Source organism: Kryptolebias marmoratus, linkage group LG5 (genome assembly GCF_001649575.2).
Source record: "Kryptolebias marmoratus isolate JLee-2015 linkage group LG5, ASM164957v2, whole genome shotgun sequence".
Classification (NCBI taxonomy): Eukaryota; Metazoa; Chordata; class Actinopteri; order Cyprinodontiformes; family Rivulidae; genus Kryptolebias; species Kryptolebias marmoratus.
Genome location: NC_051434.1, coordinates 14,885,581 through 14,909,914, shown reverse-complemented (window position 1 = coordinate 14,909,914; position 24,334 = coordinate 14,885,581). Strand labels below are relative to the sequence as shown.

Genomic DNA, 24,334 nt, shown 5'->3' with positions numbered 1-24,334 from the left:
GTGGTGGCCAGGCCACATAGAGGCACTTACCCTTTGTTTGCTCATTATTGCACACCTTCAAATTTGCAAATTCCAAACAGTTTGTACTGCCTCGGTTGGTTTGATAAAAAAGTCTGGTTGGGGCAAGGAAAGCAAAAATCTGTACAAAGACAGAAGACTTTAGAAGGTGGCGGGAAGAAACCAATTTTAACGCTGTCAGAGGAGGAAGGAGATTCCTGGGAGTTCTGATCTGAGTGTCTCGTGGACTATGAAAGGTGTGTATCAAAACAAATGTCTCACAACCATGTGACCGCGAACCGACTTTTTGACATCTTATGGAGTATGCTGGAGCGTTAATAGCTCATGACCGTAGGTGATTGTTGGAATGTAGATGGACCAGTAAATCCTCATTTAGAAATCAAAGCAACATACTGCAGGCACAGCCCTGATCTGTCAGGTCCATCTCTTGCTCCATCCTGCCATCACTTAAAAAAACAAAACAAACAAACAAACAAACAAACAAAAAAAGTCCAAGATGCTTTAAACTCCTCCAATTGAGGCAGCAATCATTCCAGAAGTGTGAGACACTGATTGCTGTCTTCGTTAAGCAGAGTTTTGTAACAATCAAAGTGCTTAAGCAACTGCTAATCTGTTCAATCTGTGTCAACATAGTGTGCTTCAAAGTACATAAGACCTGCAGACCAAACAGTAGGATGTGATGAGATTGGAGTCAGAATCTGCATGCTTTTTTTATTTTATTTTTTAGTTGTTTTAATTTGTAAGCTGTCTGTTTAAGCCTGTTTGCACATATGCAATCTATGCAAGCAGAGGGCACAACTCCATCAGCTTTTCAATTTCATCAATTGCTAACTTTCTGCAGCTCTTATCATTTTGTTTTCTCGACATTCATTTTTCATAATACCTCCCTTTGCCTCAGTGCAGCAACTCAAAAATACTCACATGTAACTTGTTTTGAGTTATTTACACCCTTTGCCCCAGTCTATCTCCTCATCTAGCACACACACACACACACACACACACAGAACTCATTGATCTGCGGCTTAGCACATAACATCCCCTCCCCCCCAACCCTCACCCTTCTTTTGAGTGTGTGATGATTGTCAGCGTAGCGCTAGGGGGCAATATCTGCCTTATTATCATTCTCCCCGCATCACAGCCTGACAGTTTGTAAAATGAATACAAAAGGCATAATCTGGGAGCCAATTTGCATGCTAAATGCTGGCGAAGGAACATTTTGTAATGCAGGCGTGTGGGTAATGCTGCAGTTAAGCCCAACTTTATCCCTGGGAGGCTATGGCTGACGCGATTGTGCTGCTACTGCATGTATATCTGTTCGCTTTTGCCATCTCTGCCTTCCCACCCCCTCTCTCGGCCAAAAACCCCTCTACTTACACTCAAGGAGTTCTTTTCACCTCCGGTAGACGAAATGCTCCATCTCTTTTCCCTCTGTGGTGATGAAATGAAAGGAAGAGAACAAAGAGGGGGTGAGGGCAAAGAGGAAGAAAGAGAAGAAGGGGAGGTAGGGGTGATGGGGTGGGGTATCATAGTCACTGACAACTCTGCCTTGAAACAACAGTCGTGTTCCAACACCTTCATTGGGTGAACAGGCAGCTGTTGCTTTGTGGTCACACCTTACCCCTTCCATCTCTCTCTGTTTCCATCGGCTCGGTGCTCCTCACACGTGAACACACTCACAGAACAGGCTAACATGAACTAAAGCAGTGCAGACAGTGATTACTATAAAACATGCTTGAGATGTGTTGAAGCCAGCTCTATTTGCAACTTTCAGACCTGTCAAAGCTCAGAGGAAGCTGTGGATGTGAGAGCAGTTTGAAATACGGAAATATTCTACCATACATGTTTTTCTCTACTTATGACATCTACAGCCACTACAAAAGGGATAAAAGAATGGATGATGTAAAGGTGTAAAGTCCTTTGATATTATCTGTAAAAGTCCTAATGATAAATCTACTGCATAGTGATAGAGGTTTTGAAGCCCTTGCTTTCTAATATTAATAATAAAAGGTTGTTAGTGCACAAAATGCTATCTGCACCACCTACACTATTGATTTTTCACTGGAAGTGTAACAATAAGACATAAAACAGTTAAGGCTAAGCTATAAAGAGACCCTGCTGACTTTGTATGTTCAACCTTTCACTTTTCCTGCTGTTCCTCTGCAGTCTTGTCTGTAGTTATCTTGCAGTGGCTTGCTTCTCTGTGGTTGGTTGTTGTGTTTATTTGGCTTGCAACCTGCACAGCTGTTGTGAAGTAGCAGGTGTTTCCCAGTAGACAACCCAAGGAAGCAACACCAGTGCAAAAAATGAGTGAAAAGAAAAGAAGAAGAAAAAAAAAGAAAACAAGTCTAATAGTGTTTGGTGTTGGAGTTATTTCTGTGGCTGTGTTGACTAGCGAAAGAGGATCATCATACAGCTATTTGTACTCTCTAAATCCCAGTCTCCCTCAGGACTAGCTCCAGATTGATTCCCAGCTGTGGTTAATTTCGAACATATTGATTGTAGTGCTTAGAAGATTTTTACGTTACTGAAAAGAAAAAGTTTTTGAAACCTCAAAGATTTATGTAAAATGATGTCCACTTTTAATTTATCAGTAAAACATAGCACACACACTCACTAGCCACTTTATTAGGTACACCTGTTCAATTGCTTTTTAACAAATCACCAGCAGCTCAATGCATTTAGGTGTCGAGATATGATGAAGATGACTTGCTGAAGTTCAAAGCAAGCATTAAAATGGAGATGTGGCATAGTTGTTGGTTCCAGATGGGCTGGTCTTAGCATTTCAGAAACTGATAACCTACTGGGATCTTCACACACGACCATCTCTAGGGTTTACAGACAACTTTCAAAAAAAAATAAATAAATAAAATACAGTGAGCAGCAGTTGTGTGGAAAAAAAGTATGTTAGAGGTCAGAATGAAATCAGCTGACTTGTTCAACATGACAGAAAGGGAAAAGTAGCCCAAATGACCACTTGTTCTAAACAAGGTATGCAGAATACCATCTCTGAATGCACAGCAAAACAGATGGGCTACAACACCAAAAGACCACATGGGGTGCTACTTCTGTCAGGACACTGAGGCTAAAATTTGCACAGGCTTACCAAAGTTGGACAATAAGAGATTGAAAAAAACCCACTGCCTGATCTGATGAGTCTCAAATCATTAGACTTCAATGGCCTGTACTTAAGTCAATCAAGCACCTTTGGGATGTGGTGAAACAGAAGATTTGGATCATGGATGTGCAGCTGGCAAATCTGCATCCAACTTAGTACTAGCAAGGTGTACCTTTTAAAGTGGCCAGTGAGAGTAAATTTGAACATTACTCTTTTTAAGATAGCTGTTTAAACATTTGGGTCATAGCGCAATGACTATGAAAGTAAAACAAAAAAAACAACAACAAAAAAAAAAACCCAAAAACTGTTAAATTAAAAAAAACAAAAACTTGCCTGGATGTGTGTAAGGAATGTGGCTTTAGGAAATGATGAGGGTTGAAGAAGTGGATGCAGGTAAGTGGGTTAACTTTACCTTTGTTGACTCGGATGCCCATGGTTCTGCTGACTGTGTGGCTACGATCAAACTGGGACATGACAAGCATGCAACACAAAGGACCAGTCAGCAAACAAAGCACATGAAACAAAACAAACAAAATAAAAAAGAAAAAAAAAAAGAAGAAATCAATAAAATGCAGCTGTGAAGCAAATAAAAATGTCCACTGATTGTGACATCCAAGTCAAACAAAAATGAAGAAAATGGAAGTAACATCAAAGATGTGAGAGAAGACTGAGTGGATGCCAGGACATTGTGTTCATGTTTTAGCAGTCAGGTGGGGTCCTTGATTCAGTAACCGTAAACTACTGTACTTCATGGTTTCTGTGTGTTTATATTGTTATGTACTAAAACTAACAATGCAATCTATATTCAGTAATGGCATAATTCATTAGGAAGCATGAAAAAACAAGACCTTGCATGGCAGCGTTTAGCATTGATTACCCCGTTAGCTTGAAAGGAATCTGTGTCAAAAGCAATAAACCTCTTCAAAGGAGCCAAATTTGGGTGAATGTAGGATGTATAAATGTAATTAGTGCAAAATATTGCAAACAAACGAGCAATCAATCACACAGGCTTGGGTTACCGCTGTCTGGGCATGTGCAATTCAAGACCAGTTCCCCTAAACAAAAAAAACAGTTCCAGACGGTGATTCAAACCTTTTCACCTCCTTTTAATTGGCCCAAGGACACTAAATGAGCTAAATTAGTATTGTGCCTGTTGGTGCACAAAGCCAGCGTTAGACTGGTTCCGCCTCGTCCGCCGTCCTCTCATTAGGAATCACCGACAGAGCTAAAGCTACACTCTGACGGCCCTTGCTTTTCATGGGCGATTTGAATAGAGGAATGAAAACAGCTGATGAGTCTATATTTGGAGAAGGGGGCAAAGAAATAATAAAAAAAACAAGCTAATGAGAGGAATTAATTATTCAATTAATGCCTGAAACATGCTACTAAGGGCTGAGCTTAGGAGGAGAAATTGGTAAATGAGGGAGACAGCGAGACAGAAAATGTCAAGCTGTGAAGACAAATAGAAAGGAGAATGAGATATGAAGTGGGAGGAGAGGGCTGGACTTGCCTTATTGCTGGTATGTGAAATTGAAACCCCCTCAGCTTAATGCTAGCAAATTGACTAGACCTGCGGGCTTTGTAAGCGTAGGCAAATTGCCCTCACTGAAACAATAAAAAATGTGTCTTTGTCATTTAAAATAATACATCTTCATTTTACATGAGACATCCTCCAAGCATGTACATTATTTCCTAACAATATCTTGGAAACCTTGCTGGAATATCAATATCAGCTACTAATGTTTCCTATGGATTCATAAAGAACCGGTGTCACGTCTGCTAAATCTAGACGGCTAATGAAGAATCCTACAAGAAAATTTCATAACATACTTGTAAATGTAAACTAATAAATACAAAATGTATCATATTTTTCCACAAACAGGCCTGCAGTCAATTGGCTGAATGAATTGCAAAAATAAATCTCTCATTGCAAATTTGTTCAGTGTCCCTGCTAAGATCATTTAGCATTGACAAAAATCACAACAAATGTTTCATTTCTATCTATCTTCTTCCATACAGCTTCCTTTGCTTTCATCTGAAGATGCAAACTGGTTTATGCATCATTTAATCAAGAGTTTAAAATAGGATAAAGATACATTCCTATTTGTGAGCTAAAAATTACATCAGCCAAGCCATTACACAGTGCTAACTCTTTCTAACACTCACACACCCACCCTCCATCCCACACACAGCGAGGCACAACACTGCATCATTGGGCACTGCATGCAAATTTGTGCTCTGACCTTCTGAACTCGGTGGAAAGGATAGAAAAACAGCAGGCTAATTCCACGGCAACGGAGGCCAAGATGCTGCTCTAAATGTTCAACATAAGTACTGACGCTAATGTTAATACACACTGTTATATACATATTGCATCCTCGCTGGCTTTTGGTAACCTCAGTGACTCCATTTGTATTGTTTCTCCATTACAGAATACCAAAAAAAAAAAAAAAAATGGACTCAGTCCATCTGCTCAGTCCAACCCCTGCCAGAGCAGCCACTGTACTTAAAACAGAGCGCGATTTGAATTTGCTGTTACCATTAGCATTAATGTGAAGCCCACTCTGTCCACTTCAACAGAGTGTTATCAGTGCAGAGAGGCCTCGAAAATGGGAGCAGACATTACATTTATGTCAAAAAACACTTGAGTCCAGGTCAGCAGCTGTTGTTTTGGGGTCAGTGATGAAACATTTGGTAGTGGAAGCTAGTTTAACTAAATGATAATGTAGTATTGTATCATTCAGAAAACATTCATGTCACAGTCTGCCACTAACAACTGTTACCCACAAGGTAGTATTTATATTTTGTTTTTGGAAAAAAAAAAAAAAATCAATCAAGAATATCTCTGTTAGTTTCAGTCCAGACAGACAAGGTCATTTTAAACGCAGAGCACCGACTCTTGTCATGTACTCTGAGTAACCCTTCCTTCCACTTATGCATTCGCCCATCATTTCTGTCTATGAGGCATAACACCCATTTATCATGCCAGAGCTTCTGGCAGTTGGAGTGGTAAATACTGGCATAAATACTCAACGTGTACCATCAAGTTCACAGGAACTCAAAAGAAGAGGGTCGGACCCAGAAATGAGGGGAAAAGCAAAAGATAAAGGTTTGAAGGTTATGGATGCTATTTGTAGATGTATATTTAATGCCCAGGACCAGTGTAAGTCTACAATACTTGAACATAGAAACATGTAAAAGATGTGAAGATAAGATGAGAAGTAAATTCCCCAGTCTCAGAAACTTTCTGACATCCACTCATCTGCTTAATACATCTGACACAATGATGTTAACTTTCCAAAGTAAATGGATCAGGTCTCTTCTGATCCGGTACCTTTTAATCCTTTTTGTCCCCATTAGCACCCATATTAAGTACTAATTGTCAAACTCTTTTTATTTTTTTCCCTCAATGGGCAAGTTAATGAGCAGAATATTATGGTTTATGAGGTGGTTATAAATTGGTTTGTGAATGGGTCATTGTCTTTGAACGGATTTATCACTTGATTATGGTGTTTAGACCTTTAGGTTTAGGTTGGCCACTGAAACTAATACAGTGACTATATAAAAGTTACACAAAAAATATCCTACAAATACATAAAAACAAAACAAAACAAACAAACAAACAAACAAACAAACAAGCAAAAACAATCCAGTCCTGAATCAGACCACTGTATAGCTCCATCTATCCTGTTGTATTAGTTTTATGTTGCCTGTTTCCATCTGGACTTGCACAGGGGCTGATAAAGGAATGGGAACGAGCATTCAACACCTGAATGCTAAAGCACAATGGGGTTTCACTATGATGAGCTGAACTAGTACACCATCACACCAGAACTCCTAATATCACAGTCAAAATGCAGTCAATTTACGATGAGGCACCATGGAACAGTAATAGACGAGCAACTACATAAAATATACTGATTGTCTGTCACTGTTTGTCCTACAGTTGTTGCAAGCAATGTAATCCTGAAATAGGAAGTTTCCATGTGTTTACTTTGACACAAACTGCTCATACTAGAGTGAATATACCATTTCTCTTTGATACTGTAGCTAGGCCTGTCAATCTTTCTGCTGTCACAACATACAGATACAATTTATTGCAGCAATCATGGACATTTTGTTTTAAAATTATTTTGTGTTTTAGAAACTGGTTATTGATTTTAGACAGAACAATTAATCAGAGTGTTGTCTCTAGACAGCAACTGTTGATTTTCCAACCTGAAAGTTAATAGTAATTTACTTGCTGTTAGATCCATAAGTCCTTTAAAGACCCTCAAATCTTGAGCTGATCACTTAAGGATTTAAAGTTATTTAAACATTTTACAAATGCTGTAAAAACTAAGGCTAAAGATAGCAAGTTGAACAGCATTTTATTATTATTGGGTTTTTTTTTTTTTCAGTTAATCACAATGAGAAGCATGTCCTGAGACAAAAATGGCCACAACCAAACAAGTATCAAAAGCAGGGCAGATGCCACTTCACACGTGTGGTCACAAACATTGTTTAACTCAAATCCATTCTTTTTTACCTTTTGCGGTTATTTTTCACATAAATTATACATTCTGGAAACAAAGTGAATCATAAGTGGTTTGTAACAATAAACAAATGCATAACTTATATTTAGGTTTTGAAAAAACTGTTCCACACAAGTACTGCTGTATACACATTTTCATCACACACCAATTGCCAGTGGGTCATGATAAAATGTTTCCATATGATCTGCTAGAGTGGAGAAAAACAACATATGGACACAAGTCTTATCATAATTTATTCAAATGGATACCGTAACCAACATAACCAGGATCAGTTCCTTCAATGTAATGTCTTGACCCCACAAACTAAACTTTTTTTTTTTTTTTTTGCTTGAGAGCTTTTGGCTTTGGTAAAGCTTTTAACAGTAAACCACATTTTAACTACTAAAAATGCAGAGTTGCAGCCACACTGGCCAAATCTCATTATTGGAAAAATCCAGAGCTTGACAGGCCTAGTCACAGTTTCTAAGCTATGACTGAACGATTATTGCCAGAGAAAGTTTGCAACCAAGAGTCAGTTGCATGTGAAATGCTGCATTTTTATTTTTTTTTTTTTGGATGAATACACAACTACACAACAAACAGTGACAAACTATGAGATACCTACTGTTCAGTTTAAGCCTACATTTAGTTTAAGCTAGCAGGGCTCTACTTCATGAAGTTTATGCTGATTTTAGTATGGCTTACGTTGACTTTCTTTGTAAACAAGAGATGGTCTGCGTGATAGCGATGGCTCTGTGTTGTGCCTCGGTGGTGGGGGAGGGGGCACCTGTGATGGATGAACACCAGCCATGTTGGTTAGCAGGGTTATTAAAGTTTAAGATTTTTAGGACAAATTATTTATTAGGTACTTTTAAAATTAAACACTTTTATAAGTCAAATGGTTAATGTCTTTTTAAGGTGTGGTTTAACTTACATTGTTTATTATTAGGCAGTTTAGGGGTATGCTTTTTTTCTGTCATTGGTTTGGCAGGGATCTGGACAGCCACCAATGATAAAATGTTGAGTTTCACAATAAAGGCTGTCTTTGTATGACCAAGTCAATATACTAGCTTCAAGACATTATAATATTAGTTGAGATCTTTTTTTTTGTGAAAAGGTTATAAAGAATTACCATCTCGCGTGTTGTAGAAACCTGTTTGAACTACCTCAGTTTGGTGAACTAGAGTTTTTTATTTTATTTATTTATTTTTCCTTGTTTTAAGATGGTGACAATCAATTATTGTCTTGGCTCTGCTTTACCTAGTAGTTAGCTGGTAAAACATTTCAGAAATACATTTTATGTCCCCCAACAGGCTATTCCTACCTGTTATACATAGCTTTTTGAATGGTAAGTTATTCATTGTTCATAACCTTTCCACAGAACCCAACTTCTAAAGATCTGAACTATCTCTTTAAATTAGGTTTTAGTTTCCACGGTAAAACATGGAAAAGTATGAAATGCAGTGATTCTGGTTGTTAAATCACTCATAAAGTATATGTGAAAATTACTGAGATTGTGTGTTATACACAGTAAAAATGATGTTATAATCTGAAATGATTCTCATTTTACTCATGCCATTATTATTTTCTATACAGAGTTTATACTGTATGCTCTGAACACAGGGTGTGCAACACAGTCGAATGGAAAATCAACACACAGGAATTAAAAAAAAAAGAACAAAAGGAAACATGCAAGTCCCCAGCCACACATAGAGGCATTCGGCCACACACATGGGGCACCATAATATGTGAGTATTTGAATATGCACATACACACACACACACTGCTCTTATCTACATAATTACTGTATAGTCAGCGTGCCCATGTCTGTGGGTGACTCTCAAAGTGAGATGTTGACAACAGCAGAGCTGAACTCAAGCTGGGACTTGTCAAAGGCCTGACACTGATAGCATTATCCATGTAATTATTCACACTTAAGTGAGCTGCCTACTTATTTTTAACATAATGGATTTTAAAGAGTAAGCCAGACCCAAGCAGCCCCTTTCTTTTTCGCAACTTCAGATCTGCTTACGTCAGTAACCGAAAGGGAATATGTGCTCCAAATTGTCTGTTAGTTTCAACGCAATCTAATTAATATTTGTGACTGGCTTGTGGTTCTTTATTTTCTTTCTTTCTTTCTTTCTTTATTATTATTATTATTATTTGAGCATTATCTCAAAATACACCTAGCCTCTCTCTGATCCACATTAGCATTCAGCTGCACAAGTTTTAAGAACCATACTTGTGTATTTTTCTGTCTTTTTCTTTTATAAAATATTTAATTGGCATGTTCGGAGAGTCGTCCAACACTTCAGCAAAACATGCTCAAGACATTTAGAAAGTAATGGGAAAGAACAGAGCACAGAGGAAGAGAATCATACTTATATATGTGTGTGTGTATACAGTATGTAGCTATACAGGGAATACGAAAGATGTCAGACTAGCCTCTGCTCCTTTCCTGGCAGTGTAAATTAGATGTGAACCAGCATGCGGCCGATGTCAGGAGAAAGTACACCTATCCTATTGGGGCTGGCTAACTTATCACGACTGTGTGCGCTACAGCTCGGCAGATGAGTGCAGTCTGAGTGTGTGTTTAAAACTTAATGAAAGTAGCCCTCTGAAGGTCAGCGCAGAGTGAGCTGGGACTGTTACGTCTGCTTCTAATGGGGTATTAATGATTCAAAGATGTTTCAGTGTCTTGTGCGCATACGTGCCCACCACCCTCGCACACCCAACTAACCACCCATGCAGGCACACACACACACACTGATAAGAACAGTAAAAGACAGAACAAAGATAATGACATAGAAAGACAGAAAGGTTGACAAAGAGACTGAAAAAGGACTTGTGTGTATAGGCATAAAAGTGTTACTTTTTTCACAACGGTAAAGTGGCTTTATAAGAGTGACAAATGGATTCACCAGTCTTAAATTACCAAATTCAGATTTCATTAACCAGCTTTGATTGATTATTCCCTCACTAACCACTCACGTGATCAACTTTTTTTTTTTTTTTTTTTTTTTGATAGGTATTTAATAAGGCACCGAGCACATTGTGAAAATAAATTAAGTTCAGGCCAATTAGATCAGGTATAAAATTAATTTACACTGTGAAAGATGGAGCAGAATGTGCCTCTAAAGAAATATTTATGAGGTAGTTATTGTTCGATTCTTCACGGTTGTGATAATTAGAACAGGAGTGAATTAATCAAACGGCACTGAAAGTGTACGCAGTGTTAACATTACTTTATCTACTCTATCAAAGGAATTTAAAATGTTTGCAGATATCTTAGGCAGCCATTTAAATGGGAGGGAAAAAAAAGAGAAAAGAAAACACGATGAATACAACTGCATTCCAATGAACATCATGTTTGTAAATGATTGAAAGATTTGCTTAGAATATTTATGACTATCATGGTCTAAAAAACTGCAGTGTCACTGATAATATTTCCCATTATTATTTTGCTCTACACTATGAGTTCTGTGCATGTAAGCAGTGGGGTTTGTGGATAGTGACAAAGTGCAAGGGGGGCAGAGGAGGTGCATGTGGGTTTTCCATCCCGCCTCTGGACAATGATCTTACCTTGAATGTGGACATGGCGGGGTCCCTGTTATACCTGTCTATGGTGTGGAACTTGGACGAGTGGTTGAGCTCATGGTACAATTCAGAATGTCTTTTGCGAGTGTGCATCACTTTCTGGAAAGGAAAAAAAAAAACAGGAAGGGACAGCAAAAATGAATAGAAACAAACAAAAAGTAAAAAGAAAAAGAAAATAAAGAATGGAGGTTGTATGACAGGGGTTAATGTAGTGGAGAGACAGGAGAATGAGTAAAAGGCTGAGGGACTGCAGCAATGCCAGCCATGAAGGGGGGTTAGAGAGGGAAGCAGACAGATCAATCGATTCCCGACTCATGCTCATCTATTACCCACTTCCTCAGTCTTTTAGAATTTGGCAATTGGCTTGATGCAGAAGAGTCTTTTAAATGAAAATTTGGTTACAATTACTGACAAAAATGCCTTTAATACAGATTGGCACCTGCTAAAAAAGGGATTTGTTATTTCCAGGATTTGTCAAACTCAATGGAAATCTGTAAATGTGCATCAGTTTAACCGGCCAACAAAGTAGTACAAAAAAAAGAAACAAGCAAACAAATAATAATTAAAAAATATATAAAAAAGAAATTATTTGATAGAAACACATCCTATTATGTTTGGTAAAAAAACAGAACTATATATATGTTTAGGTTTTGTGTCAAAGACATATAATTCCAGATCTGCAGTTTCCTCACAGTACATTTGTCAGTGTGTGTTAATGGGCAGTGCTTTAGCTGCTAGGTATTGGCTAATTGTCAAAGCAGTTTTTGAGTTTAAAAGGGACACAGGGGCAAGATGCAAGCACTCCCACCCACCCACTTAATCACCACCACTACTAGAGCTTAGCACCAGCTCCAATTACTTCAGACGGAGCACTCTCATCTTTGCTCCTTTAAAAAAAAGTCACTACCTCCTTGTTAAGTGTCTTTGTAATTTTTGGTTTTTGAAAATAAAAAAGGTAAACTGAATATACAGAAGGGGATAGGCAAAAGTAAAAGTTTAGTAAGTTCACACACATTGTTGATGTGCTAACGCTGGATCAAGCACTTCCAGATTTATGAAAAAGAAATGCAGTCAGAGGACAGCAAATCTTAATTTAACTAACTACAGTAGTAACATTGTTTTAAAATGCATTTTTTTTGCAGGTAACCCAAACTGAAGTGTAAACACAATGGTTGTAGGGTTTCTTTGACATTTTAAAAAAAGGTTCTACTACTTCGATAATTAACACCACAGACGACTCTCCAGAACGTTTTTCATATGGTTAAAAGCATCTGCAGTTATCCTTGTTAGTGGACTATCACTCATACCCTTTGTATTAAGGACTTGTCTACATGATGGGAAGTGAATGTCCAGTCTTCATAGCAGTAAAAAAAAGACATGTAGTTTAAAAAAAAAAAAAAAGCAGCATCAACAGTGCTTTTAGTTGTTTTAGTGTAAGGGATGTTTGCTAGAGACTGGAGATTCACAAGACAGCTGGGTCATTCTGACACAAACACTCTATCACAGATTGTCGACAATCTTGTTCCAACCTGCAAAATCAACTGAGGTCGCAAACTGTATGTTCTGACCCAGAACTCAGTCACCAGATTTCAACCAGACACATGAAGCACTCTACTTTGCTGTTTCTTCAACCAGGACCCCCTAAGATGTGACACTTTTCTGATTGGATTGTGCATGTCAGTAGAATTTTTATTCTTTCTTTTTTACACATAAGTTTGTTCTTTATACTAGACAGTTTGAGGCCATTGTTGGAGAAACAGCATAGAACAGCTCTGTAAGGATTTGTATCTCTAAGTGCAGGGGAGACATGTACAAAGGAGGGGGTTAAGCAGTGCCTTTTGCTCCTCTATGTGTTACTTATGTCCTGGCAGAAGCACAAGAAAGCAGAGACAGGCTGATGACAAGGGATGAGGTCCGACAGCTTACCTCGAAGTCCAGCTCAGAGTACCGTACTCTTTTCCTCTGGAAGAGGAGGGGGCAGGGGGAGAGAAGACAGCGTCAATGACCACCCCTTGACCCCTATTGAACTTTCGCAATCTTAATCTTTTCCGTGGACCTCTCAGTGCCATTGTTCAGTGAAAAGAGCAGCACTAATATGTACGAGCTGCCCAACATGATACAGATATTAGAAATGTCAAGGCAAGAAGCAAATTATTTCAACGGAATGAGATTAGCAAAGTGAAATAACCCAGAATTACAATGAGATAATAGTTTCTCGGCTCATGTAATTTCAATACATTTACTAAAATTGTGGCAAATCTTTCCTTTTGCTATTTTTCAAGAATTTGTAGGAGGCAATCTGCTTAAGAGAAAGCTGCAAAAAAGCATATAAGAGATGGTTTTCATTCCCTGATCTTGTTTGGAACCTACTGCTCTCATTCTAAGTACCTCCACAGCTTTAGCAAGTGGCACACAAGCTGACAATTTAACAGCTGCAGACATTTCCAACTCATCTGGCCCTCACTTTGCATTGAATTGCATTCCATCGCTTTACTTTCTATCTGGCTCTCGCTGTCTGGTAGATTTGCATTTGGCACAGAGGGGAGCAGCCCTCCACAGTTAGTTAAAAGCTGTATTCATTTCTCCGAAAGGGTAGAGTTGCTGATCTGATGGTATGGCAGACAGGGATTTAAAAAACACTCAGAGTGAGGGAGGTCTCTCCCTGAGGTGTCCTACTCACACTCTGCATTCAGCCATTAGAGTTTAGAAAACCAAATGCAATTACTTCGACCCCCTGCACCCATCCTATGAAGAAATCCTTACCTTACAGACAGCCCTTCCATGATTGAGTTATACAATATGAGACTCAAGCAACATGCATATACACGAGATGTATATTGCATGTTTTGGTGAGGATACACCAAGACAGGCACTGACTCACTCATACAAAATTCTGGCATAATTATTTCATTTTGTGCTTTGCCTGGATTTTTTTTTTGTTTGCTTTTCATTTGTTCACATGTAGATGCAGTTTCTTGTAGGAAAACACTTTTATATTTCAAAATGTTGTTGACTACAGCATGTCAAAGAGATAGGCATTTGAAATTGCCAACTGTGGAAAGATTATGAACAAATAACATTCTTTCTTACCTGTTGTAGATAGCTCTTTGACCAGCCTCAGAAATTTGACAGAACATGCAAATAGCTAATCAAAACTTAGTTAAGAATGTAGGTGATTGCTGCCATCTTAAACCAACTCGAAATTAGGAAAAAATTAAAAAAAACAACCTTTAATGCAGTTCATGCAATCTCTAATTTATGAATCTTTACACCATTGTCAATTTTACATTACATAGTCATTTACAAGGAATTCTACAGTTATTTGCAGATGCAGATAGTGGCAGCAGCAAGTTGTAACACTTCTGGGGCATCCAGGGGGCACTTACAGAAGTCATTTTCAAATGTATTTGTCAAAATGACTGTATAATGCCAAATCCACAACATTGTAAAAGTTTAAATACTATAATTTTCATGAACCTCAATACAACTTTGAACACTGGAACTGTTTTAAGATAGCAAAATTTGTTTTGGCTGTGGGTCCATTTTTAGCATTACTAGCATGATAGCAGTGGATCCACCATCAAAATGGAATCTTCAAAAATTCATAGAGGTTTATGCAAACTCTATTATTTGAACCTTACTGCTGACATTAATTTTGCATTACATGATTAATTTGACAGAAAAAAAAGTTGGATTAGTGCCAGACATGCTCCTGGATGATCTGAAAGTGCTACAACTAGTTGCTGTTGTCAATTTTGTGCTTGCAAATAACCATAGAATTCTATGCAAATATTAATGTGATGAAGAACTAATCAAGGCAAAAAGATGAATAAAATATCATTGTTATAAAGCCCTGTTAAACTTTAAAGATTGATGATGTTTTAGGATAGAAGCAATCCACTTTGATCTTTGCACTGGTTGGACTAGCTGTTAGTTTGTCAGTTTAGTCAGAAATAAATGCTATTTATCCAAACTGAGGCCATTCAAAGAGCATACATGTAATAGGTAACACAATAATTAATTATAACTTGTTGACAAAAGGCTGCTTTAAAATGGCTGAACTGTAATTTTGATTGGACAAAATGGCATCTGAATCTTTTTTTACACTCTAATTGGTCCATTTGGAGTTCAAATTGGCAAGCTGTTGACACAAAATCAACAGTGAAATGAAACTGTAACGTACAATTGTGTGATTCCTCCATTACATGTCACTGTGTTTAAACTGTGAAGCCAAACACTGCTGTGATTTAATCTTGAGAGGCACAGTCTGTTATCCATCTTCAAATCAAGCATATTCAAACAGGATGGAATTAGAGCAGTAAATTACAGTAAATTATATCCAGCAGGTTTCTTTCAAATTTCTTGTTTTTTTTTCCTTTGGTATTCATGAGTGCACTCGCACCTCTTCTGACAGTGATTCTTTATGAGTTTTAATGACTCTTCCTCAGCCCCAAATGAGGCATTTGCAGGTCTCAGTGAAAACGATGTTTCCATCTCTTTAATCAGCCTTCTGAGTCAGCAAGATACCATTGGAGGGGGTAGCCGAGCTTTCTGTGTTTATGACTACATGTTACCATGTGGTTGCTCTTTACGTATGTATGACAATGGTTGCGTATGTGCTCAACATTACAGTGGGCTGAATGACATTCACCAGGGGTGTTGCCTCTGATCATGTCAGTCTCAGTCCATCTGCTGTGCCACCTTGTACGGTTAGAAGGGGGTTTTGCACACAAACAGTTTCACACTCACATGGAGACGGTAAACTAATAAGAAGCCGTCTGTCATTTTAAGAATGACTCATTTCAGCACTCATTGTCTCAGTCAGCAGCAATAAATACTACTCAGCTGAAAATAACAGCAGCTGTTACACCAGACTTGTTCTTAGGCACACATGAGTGGTATTGTCACACTGTTGGGTGTATGGCTCTTGTACATGATAGACAAGATGTCTTAGAAATGGTCTTCTTTGAAAAATTTACAATTGCAGTCTTGCTTCAAAGCAACACTAATTGGTAAAAAAAAAAAAATCTAATTTCATTGGAAGACAAAAATAGCCGTACTTGCAGTTATTTTTTAAGTGATTTTCTCAAAATCACAAGTTAACTATTGTTATCTAAGGATAAACAAGCAAATTGTATTTCAATATCTAAAAGCATAAGAGTTACAGAAAAGTTAAAAAAAAACTTTCCAAACACTTTTAAACTGTAGTGAGTTGCTCTACTTATCACAAGTTGAACTCACATGCAAATCACTCTCCCGTCCATCCCTCCTGAGTGGTAATTAGGTTTTTTTTCTCTTTGTATTAACAGAAAAAAGTTTGTTTTCTAAAAAATAGTGGCAGACAACTAGTAAACATGCGCTGTCCTTGCAAGATAACAAAATAAATGAGTTATTATCTCAGGATAACATTATGAAAACAAGATTTTAAAAATAGCTTCTCTCAGCTTTATAAATTATTTTTTTCCCCACATTACTTGAAGTTGCATACTGTATAACATAACAAATTTTAGTATGTATTTGTGTAGAGAGTAACATCTTAATTATCACAAAGTTGGATAAAGTTTTACTTTTCAAGATTCATATCAGCTTGTGGTAATAACTTTTTTTTAACTGATGAACATTTGATGCAAATTGTGTCATTTGCAGTTATTTACACTGCTTAAAATGCTTGCATGGACTGAGCATGACATAAAGTAATTGAATCTCATTTTCAGAGTGCCTTTTTTCCCACTTCCATCCATCACTGTACCATCACTTAAGTAGGCACACCACAACATCCATAACTGTAAAATATCTGCTTAGCTGAAAGGTGAGAAAAGCTCAGCTGCTATCTGGAACCCTTCTTTCCCTTTCCCCACATCCTCTTACCCACCTCTAGGGATCCTGCAGAGATGCTGGTGTTGGCATTGGTGCTCCCCAGGTTGCGTGGCAGGGTTCGGGTTCTCTCCACTGTACTTTCTCCTGTCAGAATCTGTCTGACTGATGGCCTCTGGCCTGGCTTTAGGTGGAATGAATGCCCGTGGGAATGCATGTGTCCTCCGTGGGAGTGCACATGGCTCCCTTGACCCATCAAGTGTCCATGTCCATGGGGCATGGTTTTGATAGTCCCATATGAGCGGTTTAGGTTCATGGTGATGTTCATGTCGCCCACACTGGACGGCACAAAATCTGCTGGATAGGCCTCGCTCTCTGCTGGATGTAGGGTCAGAGGAGAGGGGGGTGGGGGAAAAGGAGGGTCCTCCACTGCAATGTTGAGAGGCTTGTCCTCGCCACCCAGTCCCAGGCCTCCTCCTTGCGAGGGCGGCACAGGAGGTTTAAGACTGACCGTCCTACGAGGTAAGACCATGTAATCTCCCTCTCCACCTCCGCCACTTCCTCCTCCCCCTCCACTTCCCCCACTTCCTGCACTGCCATCCTGGGAGTTGTTGGAGGAAGTGGGCGGTCGAGCCCAGCCCAGGCCGCTCTCAGTACACAGGTAGATTGGAGCAGTACTGCGCTGCTGACCCGTCTGTCTCTGCTGATCCAAGTTTACCTCCTTCTTCAATGGTGACTCATTGAGCTCATTGAGGCCTCCCAAAGTTGGAACCTTGTAAAGAAAAAAAAAAAAAAGCCATTAAAGGGCCATTGACATGTGCTTGTTTTTTTAATGAAAAGATTTTTTATTGTTTCAGCCTTCCATCCACATGGAAACAGTGTGTTCTAGAGCCACAAAAAAGTATATATATATATATTTTTTTTTGAAAATGTGCATGCTCTACACCCTATTTTCTGTTTTTGTTTTTTGTTTTGTAGCAGTGTTACAGCGCCACATACAGGTTTGCCATAGCTACTAAAGTATTCCGGGTCATTTTTGTGTGGATGAAGACATTTCTAAACATGGTGAAGGGTTTACAAAAATATTTTCAAAAATAATAAATACAATTTGGAAAAACTGTGTTTTTGTGTGGACAAGGCATTAAATTGGGCAATTAAACTACTGCTTTAAGTTCAATTAATATGCAGTGTACTGCATTTAGCTATGATTTTTTTTGTCTCATTTTAGACAGGCAAATTAAGAATTCCAACAATATTATTACCTAATCTGTCAGTAAAGATTAGATTTAAAGGATGAGCTACATGTACCTGTACAATGAGGTTTGGAGGTGGGATGTTACCAGGGAGAGAGCTGAAGTTGACCCCTACTCCTCCCTCATGATGGGCTGCAAGCTTGGGATCATCCTCGTCATCCAGGGAAATTCGAGAAAGGGTTCCAGTGATGGTGGCTGGATTACAGGTGTTAACCTCTTTGAAAATGACTGAAGGGAGATTGGGGAGGCACAAGAAGTTGAACAAACAGGAGCAGTGTTCAAGAGTGGCATGACAAGGAAGAGATTGAGTAGCAGCAATCAGGAGTTTACCGGTAGGGGATTACAGGAAGAAAAAAAGAAAAAATATATATATTTTGGAAACTGCAATAAAAATCAGTAGAGAGGATTTTTTCACAACTGTTAATAAGAAAACAAGATTATTGGGTTTAACAGATGGTACAAATCAATTACTGATTTGAAATTTGTTTCCATCAATGATAGAGAAGGCAGTCAAACTGCATCTCCAAGAGAAAGATTCAAACAAAGATGGGATTTTACGCCTTCCAGTACCCAACATGGGTGTTTTTGTTTTTTTCTTGCAACATTACCATTACTAATAAGTTTTGTTAACTCTCATGAGGCCCTCATAACTGAAGAGAGAAGAGAAGCCCATGTAACGTTGTGTCCATTTGACCCATTGGCCACAAGAGGATTAAAACTTGAGATATGCTGGTGAGCAAGCATTTCTTTAACTTAGAAAAGTATTTTTGTTTGTGGGCAAATGAAAATTTTACAATAGTTGAAGTAGCTTTGGGTTAGTTTCCATGCAAAATGTGCAGGCTAACAGCTAAAGATGGTATACAATTCCAGAACAGCTATTGTAAAATGGTCTAAAGCTGTCTTCTTACTGCTGAAACTATGTGCAGAGATGAGATGGTTTAAGGTTTTAAAGGGACAACCCATAAACTGCCTCTCTGAATTGTTTTGCAGCATTGATCTGACTTGCAAGGTGGCATCGAAAGTTAGGAATGCAACTACAAGTATGTGATATCAACAGCCATCAGCAGGAAACATAGTCAGAATACACACAAATGTGGGGGTCCCCTTGAAAATAATACCTGCTTCTTCCAGATGTGGGAAACAGTTTTCACAACTAACATCTGTTGAGCAGACAAACTAATCAGGAATGATAAAATAAGTTACATTCATGTTAAAAGTCATGCTAATTTTGATATAATTAAACACAGATATACTAATATAGTGCATACAAATATTTACTTTGTTACCCCAAAACCCAGCTAAATAATAAAAACGTGCCACGGAGCAATTCAGCTCAAACTGCATCGATTTAACCAAATGGCAGGCTACTTGTTTGACTAAAATCGTAGGCAGTGATCTGTCGCTGACAGTACCAGCAATCAGTCTAGCCAAGTTCAGAAATGTCTCGGTGCTGCCAGTGTGAATCAGTCACACCAGATTAAACAAGTTTTGTGAAATCAAACCCATCTTATATCTGCATCATAAAACTGTTTCAAAAAACGACAAAAAAAAAACAAGAACAAAAAAAAAACAAAACTTGAAGACAGAAACAAGCTTATAGAGGAATCCGGCATTATTTAATTTGTTTCAGTGTGACACACTGTCATTATTTTTGTGGCATAATATGAAAGTTAATGAGTCTAAAACAAATCTGTGAATGTTAATCAGTTTGGGGAAATAAGCTACTAAATAATCTTTTGTGGAAATTAAAAAAAAAAAAAACTAGCATTTTTATTTTATTCTGTCTGTAGAAATGTGACTGACTATTTGTTGTGCATAATAATCCAGTCTAAATTCAATAAGTTTAAATAATATATAAATACAGAATTAAAAAAAAATAAAATCAAACAATTAACAACAGAAACACACTTGGAAAGAAAAAAAAAAACAACAAAAAGCACAAGTTTGAAGAAAGTTTGACCAAGTATGCTCAGTCTTTTGCAATGACAACAAAAAATATAAATAAAAAAATAAAAAAATAAATAAAAACCCAGGTAAAATCATTTTTAATTGGCCTCTGTTGAAACGTTATGAACAGGTAATATCTTACCTGTTGCAGATAGCTTTTTGAACCACCTCACTTTACAGGAATAAAGTTTAGGTTTGTTCAGACTGGCAAGTTAAGTGGGCTAAATCAGTGGGACCAAGAACAAAGTGGATTGATATAATCTTAAAATGTTAACCTTAAAAAAATTGAACACAATTTTAGAAGCCTATACATTACCAACAATATTGCATTACATGGGTATTAACATATTTACATCTTTATTTATTTATTTTCATTTTTTGCAAGTGAAAGAATTTGTAACAGCAGCTACACTTTTAGTAACACTTTTAGAAGGAATATCATATTTCTGCCAGAATAACCATGTGATGTGAAATTGCCAGTTGTGTAAAACTCAATAACAAAGCATTTGAATAAACTGCAATATATATATTTTAAGATTGAAGTTGTTAGAAGATGGCAGAAGTCCACTTTGTTTGTACCCCACCTGGACTAGCTGTTAGCTTGTCAGACTGATCAAAACTAAACTGTATTTAACTAAAGTGAGTTGGTTCAAAGAGCTATCTACAACATGTATGATATTGATTGTAACTAACCTTTCCACAGAACCCCACTTCAAGAGATCTTGACTAGCCCATTGTTGGGCGGAGCATGCTTTCACTTCTTATTTTCAAAATCAGCTGCTATATCAGTGCAGCATTTTAGTAAATGTCCTGGCAACAATATTAAAAAAAAGGAAGTGAGGACAGATTTAATTTAGCCTAAATCCGGATTCTTCTATATAAATAAATGATTTCTAAGATGGATCAAGCAGTGTTGAGCAGGTTAGTTGGGCACAAAACTTACATGGGTGTCCTCTTTCTGCAGGGGTAGAGGGGGGGAAAGTGTTAATATATGAAAGCACAACACACACTTAGACTGTGATACATTCGTAACACAGTCAAGTACCCACACAAGACCATTGTCGACTAACAAGTGAAACAGGTTTGAACACACTAAGTGTTATTATCATGCACAATTGAACACAGTCTCATCCAAACATATGCTCACTGAACACTTATTGGGCAGAATCAGTGTGATTGATAAGGCATGGTAATTTGAACACAACTATGTGGAGATGAACCACATCAACGGCTGTCATTTCATCAGCAAGCTAAGGATGCAACAGAATGCAATGCTAGGCCTGTGTTCAGGAGAGGGAGATAAAAGAAAATGAAGACAAAGGGAAGAGAGCAACTTAGAAAGCAGTCGGATAGAAAGACTCACCTGTTTGACAAGCCAAGTCCACATCCTTCTCAAAATCCGTCTAAAAAAAGTGAGGCATAGTAGAATAAGAGAAGAAATACAATGAGTGAGTGCATTAGCAGCAGCGGAAGCCCAATGACCGATTGGATCTCAAATGCTTTAATTTTCTGACTTTTTTAGAAAGAAAAAAAGTCTGTTGCCATGGCGATGTCTTACAATTCAGTAAATTAGAGCAAAAAGAGCTTGCCTTAAGTCATTCTAAGAATGTTCAGTTTTTTTTGTTTTGTTTTGTTTTTTTCCCAGCCATTTTATATCTAAAAACAACTGAATACAACAACAGATTTTCAGCTTGTGGAATGAAAAACGACTACAATGATCCTGATTTGCACCACAGCAGCAGATCCACCTATGAACAAGAGAGACAAGCAGAAGGCTGTGGAGTTTTTGCGAGATATGTAATCTTTCTGCCCATCTCATCAGACACTTCTCCGTCATTAGAATGGCAACAGAAATTTGCAGAGGATCAAAACTATTATCTGCTGTGCCAGTTGAATGAAAGCTTTGCTGTATCCGTGTTTGATTAAATCATTTGATTTAAATACAAATGCTTTTTGTGTTACACTCACCCTGCCAAACAAAGAAGATTCAAACACACAACACATACACACATGGTTAATCTGGGCCTAATGTTTACATTGATTAGGTAGAATAGGCACAACTAGAAACTTATTATTATACTTGTGGGTCAGAATGCAAAAAGTCTAGGAATCACTGCATCAGGGTCACTCATAGCTGTGTAAAGAGGTCCTGTTTCCAAACTGGCCACCACCCACTTTTTATTTTTTATTTATTTATAAACTTTTCATAAAGTGAAGCTCATTGCTATTCGGTCGTGGCAGTCTCTTTTCTCACCATAGAGCCTCCTTCTGTACTCTGTGGAATTCACTCACAAAAGCCTTTGTTAGGATAATAAACTACAGATTTTAGGGAGTTTGGGCAAGCAGCAGAGGCAAAAGATAAGAGGAAAGGGAGAGTTGAAAAATTGAATGAATAAGATAAATTTGCGATTGAACAGTCTCACAGGAACAAAAAAGCTCTTAGTCTGCTAATCACCAACAACCCTATTTGTGAGTCTTTACTAAACTGGTGAATGCAGATAGGAAAGAAACTTTTCTTCTATCCAAACTCAGAAAAAAAATAAAAATAAAAATAAACAACCTTGAGTCATCAACATCAACTAGGGCCTAGACCTAATGAAAATACTATAACACTGCATCATTAGACTGCAGTAAGCTTAGTGCAGCATTCAACATTCCAGATAGAGACTGAATGAATACATATGAGTTCACCAAGCCACAAAACACAAGCTAAATCGCAGCTATTAAAGGTGCAATTTGTACTAAAAGTAAAACCGAATATATTACTTCATTTTTTTTTTTTTGTCCAAAAGAATAAGTTGACTTAAGAAGTTGTGCCTGCATGTTAAATCAAATAACAGCAGCTGAGTAGATTAGTTCAGCTAAGACACTGCAATATGGTAAAACAACATTGATGCTAAGTTAACCCTAAAGAAATGATTGCAATACTTTAACATTTATGTTTTTGTTTTTTGTTTTTTTTTTACATCAGGCTAATAAAAATATTCTCTGCATAATATGTGCTGTTTTGATTACAATGTGGTATAAACACATAGCTTATTGTTCACTTAACTTTCAGGAAAAACAAGTTAAAATGTCCATCTTAAAACAAAAAGATTTTCTTTTACGATTCATAGATATTTGTTGCAGGACATTACTGTACAGATTGCACCTTTTACATCATATCTATTGCTCATTTAGATCTAGCTATTCCTAATTGCTAATATCTTTGTTTTTGTCTACAGCTGACGTACTGATCTGCTGCTGATGTGGTCATGAGCGTGGTTGTGGGTATTGTTCAGTATGGGCGTATGCTCGTGTGCTTCGCTGTGGTTTAGCACGTAGTTGCGGTTGCTGCGAGGTAGACTGTGGCAACAGGCTTGCTGGCATGTCTGCTGGCACGCTGGTGGTGATGGCAGCGGGTGACAACCTGACAGGCACAGAGGTGTGCTGTGGCGAGAGCCGTGCTGATGTCCACAGCTGCCCATACTTGCACACTTCTGATGATGGAAAAATATACAGTATATATATATATATATATATATATATATATATTTAGCAAACAGAAAATTGAAATGTTAGAGAAAGATATCTACCCTGTTTAGCAGCATGTTAATCAGAGTTCAGCTAACCAAATGATTTTCAAAATCTGGCTTTCATTCAGTTTTAACAAGACGCTTCAGAGACAGTTTTACACCTTTATGAGCTCTTTAAATGTCAAGGGTTTAACTTGCTAATAAGGTTTTCTCTGCATATAGCAAGGGGAGCTGAGTGAATGGTGTTCACTGTAATTTTGTTGCTAATGTAACTGTGGTGGCTTCATTAAATTATCACAGGTAATGTCATCAAGGGTATTGTGTTTCACACAAATGTTGCGTGTGTATGTGAAGCATGAAAAGGGTCATTTATAAATGAAAAAAAGCAGATTATTACATTTTCTTCTTATGAACATTATTCACTGAATACTTCAGTGTTAAATATAATTAACATAGAAAAATAAATAAATAAGTCTGTCAGACTCTAAATGAAAACATAGAATGTGTCAAAATGGCTTCACTGAACAGAATGATGTCTTCAAACTTTAATCTTGATAACCT

At 37.7% G+C, this 24,334-nt stretch overlaps 1 protein-coding gene across 22 annotated transcripts in view; it reads right to left on the bottom strand.

The window, feature by feature from the left end:
- adgrb2 (adhesion G protein-coupled receptor B2) overlaps nt 1–24,334 on the bottom strand; it is a 262,967-nt gene that overhangs the window by 5,742 nt on the left and 232,891 nt on the right. For 3 of the 22 annotated variants that reach the window (XR_005233158.1, XR_005233162.1, XR_005233163.1), the window contains 8 exons: nt 23,492–23,737; nt 21,622–21,661; nt 21,202–21,216; nt 18,367–18,539; nt 17,117–17,830; nt 13,171–13,206; nt 11,230–11,343; nt 1,393–3,597 (listed from right to left, as the gene is read on the bottom strand). Coding sequence is in view for 10 of the 22 variants with exons in the window: in XM_037975646.1 (XP_037831574.1) it covers nt 8,339–8,434; nt 11,230–11,343; nt 13,171–13,206; nt 17,117–17,830; nt 18,367–18,539; nt 21,202–21,216; nt 21,622–21,661; nt 23,492–23,737 (1,434 nt within the window). In the remaining 12 variants the exon portion in view is untranslated. Of the gene's footprint in view, nt 1–1,392; nt 3,598–7,517; nt 8,435–11,229; nt 11,344–13,170; nt 13,207–17,116; nt 17,831–18,366; nt 18,540–21,201; nt 21,217–21,621; nt 21,662–23,491; nt 23,738–24,334 lie in introns of those variants that run through there. The other 19 variants (XR_005233164.1, XR_005233165.1, XM_017421731.3 and 16 more) reach the window with 16 other exon arrangements.